The sequence below is a fragment of the Oncorhynchus masou genome, chromosome 9, assembly GCF_036934945.1.
Source record: "Oncorhynchus masou masou isolate Uvic2021 chromosome 9, UVic_Omas_1.1, whole genome shotgun sequence".
Lineage (NCBI taxonomy): Eukaryota > Metazoa > Chordata > Actinopteri > Salmoniformes > Salmonidae > Oncorhynchus > Oncorhynchus masou.
Genome location: NC_088220.1, coordinates 19,133,847 through 19,157,094, shown reverse-complemented (window position 1 = coordinate 19,157,094; position 23,248 = coordinate 19,133,847). Strand labels below are relative to the sequence as shown.

At 45.9% G+C, this 23,248-nt stretch overlaps 1 protein-coding gene across 1 annotated transcript; it reads right to left on the bottom strand.

Moving 5' to 3' along the window:
• Window positions 1-746: 746 nt before the first annotated feature.
• Window positions 747-23,248, bottom strand: enpp6 (ectonucleotide pyrophosphatase/phosphodiesterase 6). Its single transcript, XM_064973403.1, has 8 exons — window positions 22,938-23,248; window positions 4,721-4,900; window positions 4,332-4,443; window positions 4,098-4,239; window positions 3,669-3,848; window positions 3,129-3,266; window positions 2,730-2,856; window positions 747-1,784 (listed from the first exon to the last, which is right to left on the bottom strand). The coding sequence occupies exons 1-8, from the start codon at window positions 23,173-23,175 to the stop codon at window positions 1,579-1,581; spliced, it is 1,323 nt and encodes a 440-aa protein (XP_064829475.1). The 5' UTR covers window positions 23,176-23,248; the 3' UTR covers window positions 747-1,578.

The following is a 23,248-nucleotide window of genomic DNA, read 5'->3' as shown; positions in this document are numbered from 1 at the left end:
AGGTTCTGACAACTTCCAAATTATGTTTTTTTATTTATAGCATTTTGTCTCTTTGTTTATCATTGTTTTGTGTCACTCCAGTATTTTGTTACGCTGCCAGGAAAATACATCTCTGGGGCTTGAAAATAATATAATCACTACATCTTGGGTTTACTAAGAGTAGAGAGTGAATAATTGAATTAGTGCTCACAGATTGTAGCATAACCCAGTGATAAGTTTGAGGGCCGACCAAGATCAACCACATCCTAACATATTTTGGCTAAATCGTATGATTAGCCTGCTTACACCTAACTTAAGATGTTCTTAAGTAAGTTCTACACGTTTTTCCATTTCCATCAATGTATCAGAATTCTAGGCCTCAAACTGACAATCCAATCTTGAACTTGCTAGGCTGCTGAATTTCACCCAAAGTAGCAGATGTCTCACCATTCTCATTGTTCAATTGAAAGTTGTCTGTTTCATATCAACCAACGTCTATAATGATGCATGTATAGGTAATTCCGAATGACCATATCATGTTGAGACCTTTGAACCATGCCCTTTAAAGCCATGCTCTACCACCATGCTATTGGCCTTGGCTTTTTATCAGTCCTTCTGCATTTTCACATGACGACTTGAACCCCAAAGTATTAGAACATTTACTTTGACTGGCTTCTGGAAGTCTTATCTTTTACCTTGTCAAAGTCAACTTGCTACTTCAAAATTACTGCTTACAACTGCATATTGTACAGTCCAGGAGACAAAAATCAGGTTTCTTTCAAGGTTTTATTGATCAATCGAATTAGTAGAAACACCACAGAGCTTTTCCATGGAAGTCTGAAGATTTGCAGCAAAAAAACAAAGGTGACAATAAGTAAAAAAAACTACATTTACTTCATTACAGTATAGAACAATGCAGAGTTCTTCTAAACCTCATATTCAAACAATGATAAAAAAAGACGTCATTCTTTCATCCAACCCTCCTTCACAGATACAATGATGAAGAGGACACTGATGCTGTAAGGAATTTACGGCTCTCATGTTCGCTCCTTGAGCAGCAGCAAATCACGATAGAGATGATTGTGAACTAAGGTTGTTCCAGATTACTTATAAAATGTTTTGGTTTGCAAAGAGAGTTTTTGGTTATGTTATATAAACTGAAGGCACTGTCAACCCATATTTAGATATAAAACCTGTGTGATCAATGTGTTTTGTACTTTTCACTGTCACTGTTTAGAATAGGAAATGGTTTGGAAACCTGTGTTGGCTCAGGTGCCATGATAGGGTAGATTACTGCCATCAGAACCATGTATTTATAGAGTTGGGCCATTGAGATTTCTGCATTTACATGACACAGCAACATTCTATTTCAGCCATGTTAGCTCCCCATTAACATTACATGGGGAGCATTGTAACATTCTGTTATGTAACAGAATGTCTCGGACTCAACTACATGGCTCTGCCCATAGAATTAGGAATGAAAACACAAAATAATCGTTTAATAGGATCCATGACTCTGCCTGCCATTATCAGCGCATTATAGAGCTATGTGGGTATATGACATCACCCACTCTAGTGAATGAGGGAATCTCTCTGGTTCTAAGCCTGTAGAGACAGCACCAGGGCTAGTAGACCCAGAGCCCAGAGAGGACTAGGCCAGGCCAGGCCCACAGAGCCACTGAGAAGGTACTCCACTCGGGACCAGGAACCATTGTTGGGCAGAGGCAGAATCCCCAGAGTCCTACACATCAGGTTGTACACATCCACTGCTCTGATAGGGGCAGCACGCACATTCCTCTTGAAATCTGTAGGTAAGACAATTTGTTGATTATTATACCTGTGGATTTTATCATGGCAAAGACAGTACAGCAGAGTAGAAATTATTTTCTGGGTTACTTCCAAAGTACATCAGTGTTATTTGAAGTGTTTGACTCATGATAATGATAAGTCATAACAACACTGATTAGAATATTGAAGTTCAATAAAAAGTTATATGCAGTACAGCCCAGATCATGTTAATGATCACTATGAGAGTGATGATTTAGTACATAGGCACTGTGTTTACCATGTACAGTACATTGGGATCCTATATCTATATATACACACACTGAACAAAAATATAAATGCAACATGTAAAGTGTTGGTCCCATTTTTCATGAGCTAAAATAAAAGATCTAAGAAATGTTCCATATGCACAAAAAGCTTATTTCTCTCAAATTTTGTGCACAAATGTGTTTACATCCCTGTTAGTGAGCATTTCTACTTTGCCAAGACAATCCATCCACCTGACAGGTGTGTCATATCAAGAACTGATTAAACAGCATGATCATTACACAGGTACACCTTGTGCTGGGCACAATAAAAGGCCACTAAAATGTGCAGTTTTGTCACACAACACAATGCCACAAATGTCTCAAGTTTGGCTGTGACTGCAGAAATGTCCAACAGAACTGTTGCCAGAGAATTTAATGTTAATTTCTCAACCATTAGATGTCATTTTAGAGAATTTGGCAAGCACATCCAACCAGCCTCACAACCGCAGACCACATGTAACCACGCCAGCCCAGGACCTCCACATCCGGCTTCTTCACCTGCGGGATCGTCTGAGGAAGATTAGGGCCTAATGAATTTATTTCAATTGACTGATTGCCTTCTATGCAACTCCGTAATATCTTTGTAAATGTTGCATTTATATTTTTGTTCAGTATAATTCTATGTCTATAAAGGCCTACTGGTCAGACAGTTGTTACCTGGTCCCTGTGCTAAGAAGAAGCCCCGCATGTCCACAAACTCGTTGTCGTAGCCGTGCCAACCATGCTGCCATCCCTGCGGCTCTGGTGAACTGCTGTTCTGCCAGAAAGGCAGTTTGGACTTGCTCTGAAAACAGAGGCAGCCATGTCAGTACGTAATGGGTTAAAAGACAGTGGAATGAAGGTTAGCCTACTTGTTCCAGTGTTGCTCATTTGCTGTGCATAATAGCACGCTAAGGAATTGTCCCAAATTACACTCTATTCCCTATATAGTGCACTACTTTTGACCAAGGTCCATAGAGCTATAGTCAAAAGTAGTGCACTATATAGGGAATAGGATGCCATTTGTAATGTCAACTAGGTATATCATCACTGAGATGTGATGTGTCAAAGCCTTACCTCTGTTATGAACCAGCCAGGGTCAGCCACCAGGGTCAGACTGGAGACAAACTTCCCCCCCTTGTAATGGAAGCGATCAGGGACCTGATTCCTCCTGTAGACATTCATGTTCCGTACACTGCTCAGTGCTCTGTAGACCTGCCATCAACACAACTCACATTCACTACACATTTTATTCATGCTTTTCCTCCCTGCTTTGCTCAGGGAGAGGTGTAGCTGCAAATTGCATACCACTCTACAGCGCAGTAAGTAACCCCATGGTAATGACATATGGGACCTTCGCCTGTACATTTGGATACAGAAGTTATGGCTGGCTTGACTGAGGCCTTTCATATACATTGTTACGGGGCAAACGTTTTTGGAAATGTTTGATTTTTGATAGAGAAGAGTATTCAAGTGACTAAATGTGCCAACATGACATGTTTGTTTCTGTTTACTCTGACAGAGAGGAGAAATCAAGGATGCGTGTTTTTTCCAGTGTCTTGGCTGGGTTGAAAGACAATTGGTCTGTATGTATGACAGAAATGGAAATCAATTTACCTCCTCATATTTAGCTTGTTTTGGCCACAGACTGACGACAGGCCCCCGGTCCATCATCTTGACAACGTCAGACATGTTTATGTACGTCACAAGCTCAATGACTTTCTCCATCCACTTGATCTCTGTCATCCCATGGTCGGAGAACATGATGACGTTCAGCTCGTCATGCAGGTCCTTCTCCTGAAATACAGCAGGGTGGTGGTGACCTGTTCAGATCAAAGTCCGCGTCCCAAATGGCTCCCTATTATATAGTGCACTACTTTCGACCAAGGCCATCTGGTCACAATGTCCGCTCAACATTCTCACCACAATCAGTAGGCTATGTCTGTTACTTTGTACAAATCATTGTAGAATGGAAACATTTTTGCTGGATTGAGTTGTTCATTTTTAGTCTCTTTTCAATGTTTGGAAAACAATATAGGGCCTAACCTTAATTTTTTGGTTTAGCACCTGGAAGGCGATGTCCAGCCTCTGAACAGCAGTCTTCACCTCAGAAGACATGGGGCCATAGTGATGCCCCTCTACGTCAATCTTCTCATAGTACACAGCAGCCATGTCTGCTCTGCCACTACTGATGAAGTAAACACATGCTTGTTGTTATAACACAACAGAATGGCACTACATTCCAAACCTGGCTGATGCCAAAATACCGCCATTTCTTACCGTAAACCATCGAGAGCTCTTTCAATAGAATCTGTCAGGTTTCTCTCTGTGGGATTGTAGACGTATTCCTCACAGAACGAAGGTCTCACACCCAGAATCTCCACCTCACAACCTGATAACATGACAGTAGAATACAGGTGTCACATCACTGCTCACTGTGCTTCTAGAATGTTCACGCTTGAGTTCATCTTAATGATCCAATTGGAATGAACATCAATGGAAAGCATTTCATTTGATTCCAGAATATCCAGCATATGATTCCTGTGTTCTGTATATGACTGGTAGACAAAACATTTAAAATACTTGAATAACTATAATCATATCCAAAACAATGTAATACCACTGGGTGCCTTAATGTCTTTCTTTCGTCTTGCCAGAATTGTCCTTACCGGGCCAATAGTACATGAAGACTTTCTTCCCGAGTTTCTGCATGGTTACCCAGATGGGCTCAGACCCGTCCCACCACATTGGCAACCGACTGTCTGGGTTGATGCCGATTAGGAATTCCTTGAGAGAGCCCTGATCCCACATGTAATTCCCTGTCATTTGGTGCACTTCACAGTACCGGCCTGAAAACCCAGAAATTGCTTTTTTATTTCAGAAGTTAGATATGAACATAGAGAATACTTTTTATGGGCAAAGACTCAAGGGAGAGTAGTGAGTTTGATGTGTGCCAGCTTTATAAGGACATTGGAGTATTTCTGGCCCAGTTACTTATTTTTATCCAACTCAGTCCAAAAGGGTTCCTGTGACTGAAACCTGTTGTCTACAGCTGTGTTTCAGTTATAAACCATCATTTAGATGTTAACTAAGTTGGTATCCATGATCCCGGACATGAATACTGAATACTTCAGTTCTTTTCATTAAACAACCCGTTGACCTGTAATTTTATTGTTCTGTATTTGTTATGGGATATTGGGTCATGTTAAGTTTGCAAGCTAACCCCCCAGTGCTTTAAACACAGCCAGCAAAATTCACAAAATATGATGTATTGTGTAACAGCAGTCAGCCAGATGCTTTTTGGTCACAGAGCCTCTACACGCTTAGAAAAAGAGGTTCCAGAATGGTTATTCGGTTGTCCCAATAGATGAACACTTTTTGGTCACAGAGCCTCTACACGCTTAGAAAAAGAGGTTCCAGAATGGTTATTCGGTTGTCCCAATAGATGAACACTTTTTGGTCACAGAGCCTCTACACGCTTAGAAAAAGAGGTTCCAGAATGGTTATTCGGTTGTCCCAATAGATGAACACTTTTTGGTCACAGAGCCTCTACACGCTTAGAAAAAGAGGTTCCAGAATGGTTATTCGGTTGTCCCAATAGATGAACACTTTTTGGTCACAGAGCCTCTACACGCTAAGAAAAAGAGGTTCCAGAATGGTTATTCGGTTGTCCCAATAGATGAACACTTTTTGGTCACAGAGCCTCTACACTCTTAGAAAAAGAGGTTCCAGAATGGTTATTCGGTTGTCCCAATAGATGAACACTTTTTGGTCACAGAGCCTCTACACGCTTAGAAAAGAGGTTCCAGAATGGTTATTCAGTTGTCCCAATAGATGAACACTTTTTGGTCACAGAGCCTCTACACGCTTAGAAAAAGAGGTTCCAGAATGGTTATTCGGTTGTCCCAATAGATGAACACTTTTTGGTCACAGAGCCTCTACACGCTTAGAAAAAGAGGTTCCAGAATGGTTATTCGGTTGTCCCAATAGATGAACACTTTTTGGTCACAGAGCCTCTACACTCTTAGAAAAAGAGGTTCCAGAATGGTTATTCGGTTGTCCCAATAGATGAACACTTTTTGGTCACAGAGCCTCTACACGCTTAGAAAAAGAGGTTCCAGAATGGTTATTCAGTTGTCCCAATAGATGAACACTTTTTGGTCACAGAGCCTCTACACGCTTAGAAAAAGAGGTTCCAGAATGGTTATTCGGTTGTCCCAATAGATGAACACTTTTTGGTCACAGAGCCTCTACACGCTTAGAAAAATAGGTTCCAGAATGGTTATTCGGTTGTCCCAATAGATGAACACTTTTTGGTCACAGAGCCTCTACACGCTTAGAAAAAGAGGTTCCAGAATGGTTATTCGGTTGTCCCAATAGATGAACACTTTTTGGTCACAGAGCCTCTACGCGCTTAGAAAAGAGGTTCCAGAATGGTTATTCGGTTGTCCCAATAGATGAACACTTTTTGGTCACAGAGCCTCTACACGCTTAGAAAAATAGGTTCCAGAATGGTTATTCAGTTGTCCCAATAGATGAACACTTTTTGGTCACAGAGCCTCTACACGCTTAGAAAAAGAGGTTCCAGAATGGTTATTCGTTGTCCCAATAGGAGAACACTTTTTGGTTCCAGGTAGAATAACCCTTTTGGGATTCATCTAAAACCCTTTTGGGATTCATGTAAAACTGTCTGTAGAAAGGGTTCCAAAGGATTGGAACCCAAAAGGATTCTACCTGCAACCAAAAAGGGTTATTCAAAGGGTTCTCCTATGCGGACAGCAGAAGAATCATTTAAGGTTCTAGTAGCACCTTTTTTCTAAGTTAACTGTGATGCAATAAAACAACAAATGATTATCTCTGAGCGCAGACGTCTTCATTCGTTAAAGTTGTTTTACTGCTAAGTTCTCTAGGTTCAATTCAGTTGAGACAGTGAGCGAGTGCTTTCTCCCCCACCCTTACAAAACACACAGACTCAAGGTCACCCACACACACAGGCAGTGTCTCCTCCTCCCTTCCCCTAGCAGGCTCACACTACCCAGCATCACAACTCACAACACAAACAGAACAATTAACATAAAACAAAACCACAGTCACAACACTAACAAAACTACTGCTGCCCTTCTGTCCCGAGCTGCCCCTCTGTCCTCTGTGGGGGGGGGGGGGGGGGGGGGTACTGTCACACCCTGACCATAGTTTGCTTTGTATGTTTATATGTTTTGTTTGGTCAGGGTGTGATCTGAGTGGGCATTCTATGTTGCGTGTCTGGTTTGTCTGTTTCTGTGTTTGGCCTGATATGGTTCTCAATCAGAGGCAGGTGTTGGTCATTGTCTCTGATTGGGAACCATATTTAGGTAGCCTGTTTGGTGTTGGGTTTTATGGGTGATTGTCCTTTTGTCTGTTGTGTATTAGTTTGCACCAGTATTAGGCTGTTTCGGTGTTCGTGTATTGTTTTTCATATTGATTCGTGTTTACTTCAGTTTTATTAAACATGGATCGTAATAGACACGCCGCATTTTGGTCCGACTCTCTTTCACCTACAGAAAACCGTGACAACTACAGCCACAGCACTAACAACTAGTCACAGCACTAACACAACTACATTCACAACTCCTACACGACAACACGCTGAGCAAGGACACATCTTTTATTTGAACAACCGTTCAGTACTGCCACTGCTGTTTGTAGAGGCACTCATGCAACTGTGTTGTTCCTTATTAAAGTGATGCCAGGAATGTAGCTAATCTCGGGTATTTTGGGTATTTTGGAGCCACAGCTGGTTAGAGTTACGACATTCAGAAATGACTCAAATAAATGCTCTGAATCATTTTGGTAGCTCAGCCTAGAGTTATTCCTTTGAGAAAAACAAAAACTGCAGCTGTGTTTTGTTAGCTGCCTGCAATAGTCTCTATGGACATCTGAGGTTCAGTTGAAAGAGCACTGAGAGGGTGAATGGGGCCAGTAAAGGACCTTTATAAGGCTACCTATTTACTGTACAGAGATGCTAGAATGAACAGATTTTTCCATTATTAAAGTTATTTACTGTAGCTTTTCAGAGGGAAATAGATTATGCATGTACAAACTACACATTGACACATCCTCTTTGGACTGGTGTCAGTGTGTAGTTTCTTACATGCATAATCTATGAGCAGAATTACTGTCTAACCTCAATTAGGCATGAAATCCCTAGTTTGAAAGCAACTAGTTACTGGTGCCATTTCCCCCCAGGTGGACCAGCCTCCTAGCAATTTCAGTTCCAACCAGTGTCATGTATTCATGGATGCCAAGGGATGCCAGGCATCCCCAAAACATGAACCAATAACTATATACAAAAATGTTTTTTAATGTATCTTTTATCTCTCTGTGTTTCATACTTCTCCTTCAATTTGCAAGAGGCTGAATGTATCTCACCGGAGAAAGAATCCGAGCAAGTGAAACAGCGCCACTCTGTCTCAAAATGTATAGCCCATCTAACTGATGCTGTCTGGTCAAAAAAAGTATGACATTAATGCTACCCGTAGCATTGAATGCAAGGGAAGCCAGCAAGCATTTGGACTCTATTTAAATGAATACATTTTTCAAATAATAGCCAATCAGTGTTGAGCTAAACTGAGTGAGCTCAACTGTGAATGGTCCTAGCACTCCCAAAAAAAAGTGTCAAAAGGAAGCCAGTTAGAATTTGGCTTCTCACCAATCACATCAAAAGCCAAATGTCATTGACAGACATTCTTTATTATTGCATCTCCTTGTGTTGTTGTCCTCCAGTGGTTAACTAGCAAAAATGGCCCTTTCCTAAATTAACCATGGATGGAGATAAATTAAGTAAAACCACAAGTCCATATCCCTGTGTAGGCTACTAGCCAAGGATCACAATGGCGATTCTGATCCAATCATAAATTCATACATTGTAGTGCCCCTAGCCTGAGAGGATGGAAGTTACATATGTAGCTAGAAGTAGTAGGCTAATGTTATCTAGCTGGCCCAGTGCATTGTTGCCCATGAATAGAAGTTAGGCTAGCGAGCAAGCATTTTAGCCAGGGAGCCTAGGACAACAAAAACTAATGTTTGAGTCATGGTACGTTTCGTCAACAGGAAAGAGAGGAGGATGGATTTCACGTTTCTCTACAAGTAGGGTGAGTCAACATGTTTTTTCTACTTGCACGCCCGCACACGCCCACAAACGCACACACAGAAATCATCATAGGAGATCATGTTGAAATGTTGAAGGAATAGTGGAGACAGCTCCTGCTTTCTTTGCGACATGCTGTAACTCTCTGTGTTTCCAAATCAATAGTTGTTTAGTAGTCCGAAAATGTTGGAAACATTACCTTGCTTGACAATACTGTAGGTCATGTAACTGTTTGTTACATGCAATATGCTTTGTGGACTTCACCAGACAGATGTTGCTCTCCGGTTTGGTGATGAATCAAAGATGTGGTTGGATTTATTCTGCCACTGTGTCTTTTTCTTGTCTTGGCCTATATATCACAGTGTCAAGGCATATTAACTAACAGGTTATAGAGCAAACAATGCAATTGTGACAACACAAAGGGTTTAATATGGCATTTTGTCCTGGCTTGGCTACTCCAGTGATGTTACCCACGCACCACTACTGGTTCCTCGCCATTTGAGTGACAGCTAGCAAGATGCACACACAGCAGAGCGAGAGAAAGAGCGCAATGACGTGGCACACATATCTGCACATGTGACGTAGTACACAATTTTCGGGGACAACTTTTGGCTTGTGAGCGCAACTTTTAGAACTACAAAGAATACAAAAGTACCAGAGAATTTCTTTTATAATATACAGCAGGACAGTAAGAAGTACTCTCTCCCTGTGTCAGATGCCCGGGGTGACGGGAGGGCCCTGTGTCAGATGCCCGGGGTGACGGGAGGGCCCTATGTCAGATGCCGGGGTGACGGGAGGGCCCTGTGTCAGATGCCCGGGGTGACTGGAGGGCCCTGTGTCAGATGCCCGGGGTGACGGGAGGGCCCTGTGTCAGATGCCCGTGGAGACGGGAGGGCCCTGTGTCAGATGCCCGAGGTGACGGGAGGGCCCTGTGTCAGATGCCCGGGGTGACTGGAGGTCCCTGTGTCAGATGGCCTTTGTCAGCTCTGTTTTGGTTACGTTGTTAATGCACGTGCACAAAATGATGGTAGCAGCCTAAGCCGAGGCTTTGTTGAGGGGAATGTGCTCTACCAAAACAACTTACATCAGCAAATCATCCACAAAGTGATCTGGTGATTGGGAGGGATTTGACAGAATCTGTTGTCTTTCGGGCTTTACTGTTCTTCCCTCTGCACTCTCTCTGCCAGGGGTTCAGCCTGGAGTGGAGATAGCCTACAGCCGCTGACTGAGGAGCCATACAGCCCAGGGCTGTTATCACTGAAGTACTACCTACATCTGTTGTTATGTCACTACTACACTGTCATTGATGGTGTCGTTCACTGCCAGGACTCTGAAGAGGTCCAGTGTTTGGCGCAAAGTTCAGGTGCAAAGCAGTGTATGTTGTTAGGTATATGAGAGAACTGTTCAGGTGCAAAGCAGTATGTTAAGTACACTACCGTTCAAAAATGTTGTAAATGAGTATTGTACCTGTAAACACCCCTCTCCCTCCTGGCAACCACACTGTCTCTATTGTGCCACTTACATATGTTATTCCAGTGTTTTACTGGCTATATTGTATTTACCTCGCCATCATGTCCTATTTATTGCCTTTACCTCCCTTATCTCACCTCATTTGCTCACATTGTATATAGACTTATTTTTCTACTGTATTATTGACTGTATGTTTGATTTACTCCATGTGTAACTCTGTGTTGTTATATGTGTCGAACTGCTTTGCTTTATCTTGGTCAGGTCGCAATTGTAAATGAGAACTTGTTCTCAACTTGCCTACCTGGTGAATTTTTTTTGTAAATGAGTGAGAACAAGAGACAACCAGAGCCATGCATCTTGAGAGTTGGGCCAATGAGGTTTCTGCATTATGATGCGTTCACATGACACAACAACATTCTATGGCAGCCATGTTAGCACCCCATTAACATTACATGGGTAATATTTAAACAATGCTATGTCACAGAATGTCTAGAATTAGAACAATATTCAAAATTCTAAAAGTTGGCCTAACTTTAAATATATACAGTTGAAGTCAGAAGTTTACATACACTTAGGTTGGAGTCATTAAAAGTTGTTTTTCAACCACTCTACAAATTTCTTGTTAACAACTATTGATTTGGCAAGTCAGTTAGGACATCTACTTTGTGCATGACAAGTAATGAATTTTTCAAACAATTGTTTACAGACAGATTATTTCACTTATAATTCCCTGCATCACAATTCCAGTGTGTCAGAAGTTTACATACACTAAGTTGACTGTGCCTTTAAGCAGCTTGGAAAATTCCAGAAAATGATGCCATGGCTTTAGAAGCTTCTGATTGGCTAATTGACATAATTTGAGTCAATTGGAGGTGTACCTGTGGATGTAGTTCTCGGCCTACCTTCAAACGCAGTGCCTCTTTGCTTGGCATCATGGGAAAATCAAAATAAATCAGCCAAAACCTCAGAAAAACAATTGAAGACCTTCACAAGTCTGGTTCATCCTTGGGAGCAATTTCCAAACGCCTGAAGGTACCACGTTCATCTGTACAAACAATAGTACACAAGTATAAACACCATGTGTCACGCCTTGGTCTTAGTATTTTGTGTTTTCGTTAATTAGTTGGTCAGGCCAGGGTGTGACATGGGTTTGTGTTGTTGTATTTCGTAGTGGGGTTTTTTAGTTATTGGGATTGCGGCTGAGTAGGGGTGTTGCATAGGTTTGGCTGCCTGAGGCGGTTCTCAATCAGTCAGGTGATTCTCGTTGTCTCTAATTGGGAATCGTATTTAGGTAGCCTGGGTTTCACTTTGAAATTTCGTGGGTGATTGTTCCTGTCTCTGTGTAGGTAGCACCAGTCAGTTGCGGTCACTTTTGGATTTTCGTTTTTTCTTGTATCGGAAGAGAAAAGAACGAGCACCATTCTCCTTGCGGAGATGGTGCTAAATACATCATCACGGTCGATCCCTGGGATTGGGCTGGCTAACACGATTCGTTTTGCTTGGAAGGAAAAGGAGTTGGAGCCGTTAGGACGAGAATCTTTTGGAAGAATTATATTGATGGGGATTCTAAAGCTGACGGTGAAGGACGTGTTTTGTTTCCAAGGCAACTCGTTGGAGGGAGCATACGACGTCGCGCTATATTCTGAAGAAAAACATGATGATATCCTTAGAAGGGCAAGAGCAGTGGGAGGTGAGAGGCCGATGTGCCACTACGAAATATCAAGTCTGGCGAAGAATAACTTTAGGGTTGTGACTGTTAACATGTACAACCCTTACGTTAAGGATGAAGAGGTGAGGGCTTTTCTGGGGAGATACATGGATAACGTTTCCTCAGCTAGGCACCTCAAAGACTCCCTTGGGTTTTGGAATGGGAGGAGAGGTTTCCAGGCCCTCCTCAGGGAGGACCCAAAGGGACATGGTGGATACCTTCATCCTCCTGCTATGTTCTCCCTTGGGGCTGACAGGGGGACTTTGTTTTATGCACGTCAGCCCCCATTTTGCAGGCGCTGTATGGCCTATGGACACATTTTCGCCTCGTGCAGCATGAGAAAATGCAGATTTTGTGGATCTGAGGATCACGAGGCGAAGGATTGTGACAAGCCTAAGACATGCCATGGGTGTGGCTCGTCAGCACACCTGTGGCGGGAGTTCCCGGCCCGTCAGAGGTCATATGCGTCTGCGGCTGGGGGGGGAGCAGGAGCGGGGGATGGGGGAAGAAGAGGAGGGGAAGGAAACATGCCTCATGACAAGACTACAAGTCCAGAGGGGAAGGCCACAAGGAAGGAAGAGGAGCAAGAAGCGGTAGATGGAAGAGAGAAGGAAACGGAAGGCACGGGAGTAGGAGAACCAGGAAAAGCGGTGGAAGAAGGCAACCGAGTGGAGGAGAATGAGAGAGAAGAAAGTGAGGGAGGAATGGTAGAGAAGAAGGTGGAAGAGCAAGTGGACTGGGGGGAAAGTGACATGGTGGAAGAGATGAGGGGTATGGTGGAGGAGCTGGCGGGGGGAGGGGGTGGTATCTCTCCACTGCCGCCATCACCAAAGAAGAGAATGAAGAGGAGGGTGCGATTGGCCGACAGTGAGGGGGAGGGGATGGCCAAGAGAGTGATGGGGGTGGGTGAGACCTCTGGGTTGCTGCTGGTTTCCCAAGACTCTCAACTTTATTTGGGTGGGGACACACCTAACAAGACTCAGGACTGGGTACAGGAGGAGGTGGGGAGTTTTTTGTTTGGGGACTCAGCCTCCCCAATTTTCTTCCAAAACCAGCTGCAACACTGGGGAGGGGGAGGATTGTGGGGGTAGACCCAGGGTGCAGGGCACCCCGAAGCCAAACACTATTCCTGCATCCTGGGATGGTGTGATGGGGGGATGTCGGGATTACAGATGGTGTTCTCACCGGTAGATATGGAGCAGGGGAGCATCGGGTGAGTCTCCTGTTTTTGTTTTCTTTTCTGTCTGGGTTTAGTATTTGAGTATATTACATGTTTTATTTTATTTTCTTCATGGAGTCTAATTTTACTTTTGTTAGTTTAAATGTAAGGGGTTTAAGAGATATTGTTAAGAGGAGGGTGGTTTTAGTTATTTGGAGGGTGTGGGTTTTGATTTTTGTTTTTTACAGGAGGTTCACCTGAGGGATGGAGGGGATGTTAGTAGATTTAAGAGGGAGTGGGACAAGGGAGAGTCGGTTTGGGGTGTAGGGGGGGTGCACTCATCTGGGGTAGGGATTTTGTGTGGGCACAGGGAGGTAAAAGTGGAAGATTCCTTTGTTGCAATGCAGGGGAGGGTTATAGGGGTGGATGTCACGATAAGGGAGTGTAAATTTAGATTAGTGGTGGTGTATGGGCCACAGGTGGTGGCAGACAGGAAGGAGATGGTGGACTGTCTGACGCCCCTGTGTGTTACAAATAGGAAATTAGTGATAGGGGGGATTTTAATACAGATTTAGGAAGAGGGGGGATAACAGTGCAGGCGCCATTGCTAGGCTAATGGCTTGCCATGGTCTGGTAGATGGTGGTATGCACACTACTCCGAAAATGGACGGTCCTACATGGCGTAACTCCAGGGGGGTTGAGCGGAGGCTCGATTATATTTTTGTACCCAGGTCTTTGGGAAAGTTGTCTGGGCGGCTGTTGCCTGTTTTCTTTTCAGATCACGACGGGGTGCTCCTGCAGGTGGGGTCGTCGGTCTGCCTCTTTGGTAAGGGGTACTGGAAGCTAGATCGGGATGTGCTGGAGGAGCAGGCTTTTGTTGACGGGTTTTATGTTTTCTTTAGGAGGCTTGAGGGTCTCCGGTCCATGTGCGAGGGGGTGTTAGAGTGGTGGGAATTAGTTAAGGTGAGGATTAGGGCTTTTATAATAGGGTATTGCAAGAGGAAAAAAAGGGAGGAGAGGAGGGAGGTGGATCGTATCCAAAGGTTAATTGAACTCAAATACGAGGCAGGCAACCTCGGCGGGTCGTTTGACTGGGAGAGATCCTCAACCCTAAAGGCGCAGCTCAGGGAGTTGCAGGAGCGGAAGGCTCGAGCTTTCCTGGAGCGTGCGCATAGCGGCTTTCTAGAACATAATGAGACTTGTTCTGCTATGTTCTTTAAGTTGGTTAGGGCAAGACAGAGTAGGAAGGTAATGCATGGTGTTAGGGAAGAAAATGGTAGTATAGTTAGAGAACCAGAGGATATGGTCAGGGTGACAACTGATCATTTCCAAGGTTTATTTAAGGAAAGGGAAATAGATGTAGAGCAGGGAAATGTGTTTTTAGAACACTTGTCCAGGCGGTTGCCGGAGGACATTAGAGAAGTGATGGAGGCCCAGATTTCACTAGAAGAGGTTGAGAGCGCTCTTAGGAGGATGGGAAAAGGGAAGGTGCCTGGGATGGATGGGCTGCCGGCTGAGTTTTATCTCAAGTTTTGGGGTATACTTGGACCAGTGGTCCTCGAAGTCTTGAAGGCCATCCTTGAGACGGGGTCCCGGGGGATCAATGGCTGTTGGTGTGCTGTCACTTTTATATAAGAAGGGGAAGTAACTGACCTTGGCAACTGGTGGCCGTTGACCATGCTGTGTGTAGATTACAAGCTACTTGCAAAGGTTTTAGCAGACCGGTTGCGCACAGCCCTTCCCTACGTCGTTCATGAGGATCAGACGTGCGGGGTAGAGGGCCGCTCTATTAGATGGAACCTACAGTTAATCAGGGACTCCATCGCTTGGGTTGAAGATAGAGGACTGCCTTTTATGGTAACAGCGCTAGATCAGGCGAAAGCCTTTGATCGCGTGAATAGATCCTTTTTATTCAGAGTGTTAGGTCGATTAGGATTTGGGGAGAAGTTTATAGGATGGATTCGTACATTATATGTCGGAGCGGGGTGCCGAGTTAGTGTAAATAGTCACTTGGGTGACGTTTTTGACCTCTCGTCTGGGGTCAGGCAGGGGTGCCCACTCTCGGCTCTCCTCTTCGTTCTGTACATGGAGCCTCTGGGGGCTGCCATTAGGGCAGACACAGGGGTGGAAGGTCTGCTGATCCCTGGAAGTGGTGGACTGCGTGTTAAGATGACGCAGTACGCCGACGACACTTCCTTGTTGTTGTGCAAGGACTCGTGCCTGACAAGGTCCCTTGCCATCTTTGGGGATTTCACTCGAGCGTCGGGAGCAGTTCTGAACCATGCAAAGTCTTCCGTCAAGTTTTTCGGAAGATGGCGCGGTAGAACGGATGTGCCTGGGGGGTTATCTCTCTGTGAGGGGGCCCTGAGGATTCTCGGGGTCTATTTTGAGACCTCCGGCTCTGCGACGCTAAACTGGAACATGCGTATTGCAGTGGTACAGAGGAAGCTAGCAATGTGGAAAGCTATATATTTGTCTTTTATGGGCAAAGTCCTGGTCCTAAAGGTGGATGTGTTGCCGTCGCTTTTGTATTTGGCATACATCTACCCATTGCCGGTTTGTCTGAGAAGGCCTCTAGTGAAGCTTGTGTTTCAGTTTATGTGGAGTGGCAGGTATGAGTGGGTCGCCAGGGCACGTATGATCTGTCCCATCGGGGAGGGAGGTAGGGGGGTACCACATTTCCCCCTCAAGCTGGACACAATTTTTGTTTCTTTCTTGTTAACGGAGCTTGCTCAGCCAGTGATACACCCGTCCGGTTACTTCCTGCGGGTGTTTTTCTCGTATCAGGCGAGAAGCATAATGGTGTGGTCTAACACGGGTCCTCGGGCGGAACAGCTGCCATGGCACTTTGGTCATGCGGCCAAGTGGCTGCGTGCGCACCCTGAGGTTGAAGTTGCCCGAGTAGGTTTAGACTGCACCTGTACGAGGAGGTCAGAAAGGCAGAGAGTCGGGCGCCTGTAGTAGGCATCTCGGAAGCGGTCTGGGAGGGAGTGCAGGTGCGGGGTCTGGACAACAGGCTCAAGGACCTGAATTGGTTGAGCCTTCATAAGTGTTTGCCGGTACGTTCCATCTTGTACCGGTTTAGTTTAGTGCAATCCCCCACCTGTCCAAGATCCTCTTGTGGCAGGGAGGAGACTGTGCGTCATGTCTTTTGGGACTGTGCTTTTGCCGGAGTAGTATGGGCTAGGGCACGGGTGTTGTTAGGTTTGGTAAAGGGGGATTTTGTATTGACGTGGGCCATGTTAGAGAGGGGTGTAGGGAGAGTGAGAGGGACGGATAGGGACAGGTTTCTGCTCTGGCTTCTCATGAGTCTCTTTAAACGGGGGCTGTGGGAAGCCAGGCAGAACATGGTGAAGACAGGGAGAGATTGGGGGGTGGAAGGGATAGTGAGGAGAGTGGAAGGAGATTTGAGGGGGAGGATGAAGAGGGAGGAGAGGAAGTGGGGGCAGCATGCTGCTCGGGAGAGGTGGAAGGGGGGTTTAGGGCTGGGTGTCATTTAGATTTGTAAGAGGATAGATTAGGGACGGGGAGATAGGGAAAGGTGTTTTGTAGGGTAACGGGGAGGGAAGATGCTCCCCTGAGGTTTTGTTTGGGGTTTATGTTTAGTTTAATTTAATTAGTTTAATTAAAAATATCCTTATTTGTGTATGTATGTAAATTATGATTTGTAAAGAATGAATGGTACTGAAGATAATAAATTATTTTTATAAAAACCACGTTCATCTGTACAAACAATAGTACACAAGTATAAACACCATGTGTCACGCCTTGGTCTTAGTATTTTGTGTTTTCGTTAATTAGTTGGTCAGGCCAGGGTGTGACATGGGTTTATGTTGTTGTATTTCGTAGTGGGGTTTTTTAGCTATTGGGATTGCGGCTGAGTAGGGGTGTTGCATAGGTTTGGCTGCCAGTCAGGTGATTCTCGTTGTCTCTAATTGGGAATCGTATTTAGGTAGCCTGGGTTTCACTTTGAAATTTCGTGGGTGATTGTTCCTGTCTCTGTGTAGTTCACCAGATAGGCTGTAATTAGGTTTCACGTTCCGTTTTGTTGTTTTTTGTATTTGTATCAGTTATTTCATGTACCGCGTTTGTTCCATTAAAAAACATGAGTAACCAACACGCTGCATTTCGGTCCGACTCTCTTTCGACAAACGAAGAACGTCGATACAGAATCACCCACCACACACGGACCGAGCAGCGTGTTAACAGGCAGCTGGAGCAGCGACGGGAGGACGTTATGGACAGCAGAGGCTTGGAGCATACGACGTGGGAAGGAATAGACAGGTGGGCGGCCGACCCAGAGAGAGTGCCGGAGCCCGCCTGGGATTCGCTGGAGCAGTGCAAAGAGGGCTATAGGAGAATGGAGTCGAAAAGAAAGACACGGCGGCACAGAGCAAAACCCGAAAATCAGCCCCAAAAATTTCTTGGGGGGGGGGCTCAGAGGGAGAGTGGCTGAGTCAGGAGACAGACCTGAGCCAACTCTCCCTGTTTATCGTGAGGAGCCAAGGAGGAGACCAGAACCGGTGTTGGAGGTGAGCGAAGCAGAGACTGTGAAGGAGTTAATGGGGAAATTGGAGGAGAGAGTAATGAGGGAGTTGCTAGTTTGGTGCTTTAGGTACAAGATTCGTCCGACGGAGCGTGTCGGGGATTTAATGGCACCTGGGTCAGCGCTCCATACTAGTCCTGAGGTGCGTGTTAGTCGGATGGTGAAAAATGTGCCAGCCTCACGCACTAGGCCTCCTGTGTACCTACCTAGCCTTGCACGTCCTGTGCCAGTCCTGCTCTCAGGCTCTCCAGTACACCTTCACGGTCCAGTCCATCCTGTGCCACCTTCACACACCAGTCCTCCGATGGCAGCTCCCAACACCAGGCTTCCTGTGCGTGTCCTCGATCCAGTACCACCAGTTCCAGTACCACGCACCAGGCCTACAGTGCGCCTCGCCTGTTCAGCGCAGCCAGCGCTTTCTCCCTCTCCTGCGCTGTCAGAGTCTCCCGCCTATTCAGCGCTGTCGGAGCCTTTCTTATCTCCTGCGCTGTCGGAGTCTCCCGCCTGTTCAGCGCTATCAGAGCCTTTCTCCTCTCCAGCGCTGCCGGAGCCTCCTGCCTGTTCGGAGCAGCCTGAGCTGCCAGTCTGCATGGAGCTGCCAGTCTGCAAGGAGCTGCCAGTCTGCAAGGAGCTGCCAGTGTACATGGAGCAGCCAGAGCTGCCAGTCTGCATGGAGCAGCTAGAGCTGCCAGTCTGCATGGAGCTGCCAGTCTGCAAGGAGCTGCCAGTCTGCAAGGAGCTGCCAGTCTGCATGGAGCAGCCAGAGCTGCCAGTCTGCATGGAGCAGCTAGAGCCGCCAGTCTGCATGGAGCAGCTAGCGCCGCCAGTCTGCATGGAGCTGCCAGTCTGCATGGAGCTGCCAGTCTGCAAGGAGCTGCCAGTCTGCAAGGAGCTGCCAGTCTGCATGGAGTTGTCAGTCTGCATGGAGTTGCCAGTCTGCAAGGAGCTGCCAGTCTGCAAGGAGCTGCCAAAGCTGTTAGTCTGCATGGAACAGTCAGAGCTGTCAGTCTGCAAGAAGCCGCCAGAGCCGTCAATCTGCATGGAGCAGCCAGAGCCGCCAGTCAGCATGGAGCAGCCAGAGCCACCAGTCAGCATGGAGCAGCCAGAGCCGCCAGTCAGCATGGAGCAGCCAGAGCCGTCAGTCAGCATGGAGCAGCCAGAGCCGTCAGTCTGCCAGGATCCGCCAGTCAGCCAGACTCTTCCAGATCTGCCAGTCAGCCAGACTCTTCCAGATCTGCCAGTCAGCCAGACTCTTCCAGATCTGCCAGTCAGCCAGTCAGCCACACCCTTCCAGATCTGCCAGTCAGCCAGACCCTTCCAGATCCGCCAGTCAGCCAGACTCTTCCAGATCTGCCAGTCAGCCAGACTCTTCCAGATCAGCCAGACTCTTCCAGATCTGCCAGACTCTTCCAGATCTGCCAGACTCTTCCAGATCTGCCAGACTCTTCCAGATCTGCCAGTCAGCCAGACTCTTCCAGATCTGCCAGTCAGCCAGACTCTTCCAGATCTGCCAGACTCTTCCAGATCAGCCAGACTCTTCCAGATCAGCCAGACTCTTCCAGATCTGCCAGACTCTTCCAGATCTGCCAGACTCTTCCAGATCTGCCAGTCAGCCAGACTCTTCCAGATCTGCCAGTCAGCCAGACTCTTCCAGATCTGCCAGTCAGCCAGACTCTTCCAGATCTGCCAGACTCTGCCAGTCAGCCAGACTCTTCCAGATCTGCCAGTCAGCCAGACTCTTCCAGATCTGCCAGTCAGCCAGACTCTTCCAGATCTGCCAGTCAGCCAGACTCTTCCAGATCTGCCAGTCAGCCAGACTCTTCCAGATCTGCCAGTCAGCCAGACTCTTCCAGATCTGCCAGTCAGCCAGACTCTTCCAGATCTGCCAGTCAGCCAGACTCTTCCAGATCTGCCAGTCAGCCAGACTCTTCCAGATCTGCCAGACTCTTCCAGATCTGCCAGACTCTTCCAGATCTGCCAGTCAGCCAGACTCTTCCAGATCTGCCAGTCAGCCAGACTCTTCCAGATCTGCCAGTCAGCCAGACTCTTCCAGATCCGCCAGTCAGCCAGACTCTTCCAGATCCGCCAGTCAGCCAGACTCTTCCAGATCCGCCAGTCAGCCTGACTCTTCCAGATCCGCCAGTCAACCAGACTCTTCCAGATCCGCCAGTCAACCAGGATCTGCCGGATTCAACTGCCTGGCTGGGCTTCATCTCGGTACTGGGTTTCCTCTCAGTACTAGGCTTTCTCTCAGTCCCGGGCTGCCCCTCAGTCCCGAGCTGCCCCTCAGTCCCGAGCTTCCCCTCAGTCCGAGCTGCCCCTCAGTCCCGAGCTGTCCCTCAGTCCCGAGCTGCTCCTCAGTTCAGTGGGGTTCTGGGTGAGGACTATTAGGCCATGGGCGGCGGCGAGGGTGGATCATCCCAGGACGCGAAGGGGAGGAACTATGACATTTATGGAGTGGGGTCCACGTCCCGAGCCGGAACCGCCACCATGGACAGACGCCCACCCGGACCCTCCCTATGGTTTTGAGGTGGGTCCGGGAGTCCGCACCTTAGGGGGGGGTTCTGTCACGCCTTGGTCTTAGTATTTTGTGTTTTCGTTAATTAGTTGGTCAGGCCAGGGTGTGACATGGGTTTATGTTGTTGTATTTCGTAGTGGGGTTTTTTAGTTATTGGGATTGCGGCTGAGTAGGGGTGTTGCATAGGTTTGGCTGCCTGAGGCGGTTCTTAATCAGAGTCAGGTGATTCTCGTTGTCTCTAATTGGGAACCGTATTTAGGTAGCCTGGGTTTCACTTTGTATTTCGTGGGTGATTGTTCCTGTCTCTGTGTAGTTCACCAGATAGGCTGTAATTAGGTTTCACGTTCCGTTTTGTTGTTTTTTGTATTTGTATCAGTTATTTCATGTACCGCGTTTGTTCCATTAAAAAACATGAGTAACCAACACGCTGCATTTCGGTCCGACTCTCTTTCGACAAACGAAGAACGTCGTTACACCATGGGACCACGCAGTCGTCATACCACTCAGGAAGGAGACACGTTCTGTCTCCTAGAGATTAACGTACTTTGGTGCGAAAAGTGCAAATATATCCCAGCACAACAGCAAAGGACCTTGTGAAGATGCTGTAGGAAACCGGTACAAAAGTATCTATATCCACAGTAAAATGAGTTCTTTATCGACATAACCTGAAAGACCGCTCAGCAAGGAAGAAGCCACTGCTCCAAAACTGCCATAAAAAAGTGAGACAACGGTTTGCAACTGCACATTGGGACAAAGATTGTGCTATTTGGAGAAATGTCCTCTGGTCTGATGAAACAAAATACAACTGTTTGGCCATAATGACCATCGTTATGTTTGGAGGAAAAAGGGGGAGGCTTGCAAGCCAAAAAACACCATACCAACCTTGAAGCACGGGGGTGGCAGCATCATGTTGTGGGGGTGCTTTGCTGCAGGAGGGACTGGTGCACTTCACAAAATAGAGGTAGGAAATAATGGCATCATGAGGTAGGAAAATTGTTGATATATTGACATCTCAAGACATCAGTCAGGAAGTTAAAGCTTGGTCGCAAATGGGTCTTCCAAATGGACAATGACCCCAAGCATACTTCCAAAGTTGTGGCAAAATGTGGCAAAAAAGGACAAAGTCAAGGTATTGGAATGGCCATCACAAAGCTCTGACCTGAATCCTATAGAAAATGTGTGGGCAGAACTGAAAAAGTGTGTGTGAGTAAGGATGCCTACAAACCTGACTCAGTTACACCAGCCCTGTCAGGAGAAATGGGCCAAAATTCACCCAACTTATTGTGGGAAGCTTGTGGAAGGCTACCTGAAACGTTTGACCCAAGTTAAACAATTTAAAGGCAATGCTACTAAATACTAATTGAGTGTAGGTAAACCTCTGACCCACTGAGAATGTGATGTGAAGAAATAAAAGCTGAAATAAATCACTCTACTATTATTCTGACATTTCACATTCTTAAAATATAAAGTGGTGATCCTAACTGACCTAACTGAATTGTGAAAAACTGAGTTTAAATGTATTTGGCTAAGGTGTATGTAAACTTCTGACTTCAACTGACATTCTGTGACATAGCATTGTTTAAATATTTCCCATGTAATATTAATGGGGCGCTAACATGGCTGAATGTACCATAATGCAGAAACCTCATTGGCACAACTCTCTAGATACATGGCTCTGGTTGTCCCTTGTTTTCACTCATAACATATGTAAATGGCACAATAGAGACAGTGTGGTTGCTAGGAGAGAGAGGGGCGTGGGGCTCTGTTACTGATGAGGCAGAGTTCTACTGCTTGAGGGCCCAGGACAACTGTGCCAGGCTCCTGTCCATCAATGGATGTATTATACATCCATCACTGAATTAGGCTGCTAGCAATGTCTACACAAGGATTTCAGAGTATGGCCTACTTATGAAGTGTTATCTGCGTTCCATTCCATGGTGTAAAGTTCCCTTTCAGTAATTGTTGGGTTAATATTTGTCAACCTAAATTATCAAATCATTCATTTCCAATGAGTCATTCTGCAACAATATTGATGAGAATGATTGACCAATTATTGTTATTTCAGTGTAGCCACAACAGAGTACAAATGGCTACTTTACAACTTTTTAAGTACACATCAAAGTTTAAACTCCACTGTCACTATTTCCTATTTGTTCAGGCAAGCAATAAAGGTTCAAATGGATTGCACCTGTGAATTTACCATTTAGTAACACAGTATGTCCAAGATAACAAATAAATGGCTCCAAGTTCATAAATTCTGATTCGGTGATCAATCATGGTCAACCTTTCGTAGCCTAATCTATATTTTTCCACAGCTGTAACTTTGAGGCACAGTCAGTCAAAGGTAAAATCATCTCACCTGTCATTAGTGAGTAGTAATTGGGGTATGAAAGGCTGGGGAAGTCGGGGGTCATGTAATCCACTTTGACCCCATTATCCATAATCTCTTTAAACCCAGGCAAGTTTTGCAGATCGTCCATGTAATCATATCGAAAACCATCGATGAGGAACACCAGAAGTTTGCGGCTGGCGAGGCAGGATCCCGACAAAAGCACTGCGAGAATGGCGATAGCGCAGGCCAGGCTCAGTCTGGACATGATGGCTCGTGACGGTCCACTGATACGCACATGTAACGGTACTGAACTATGCGAGCAGGGGCAGGGGCCCCAA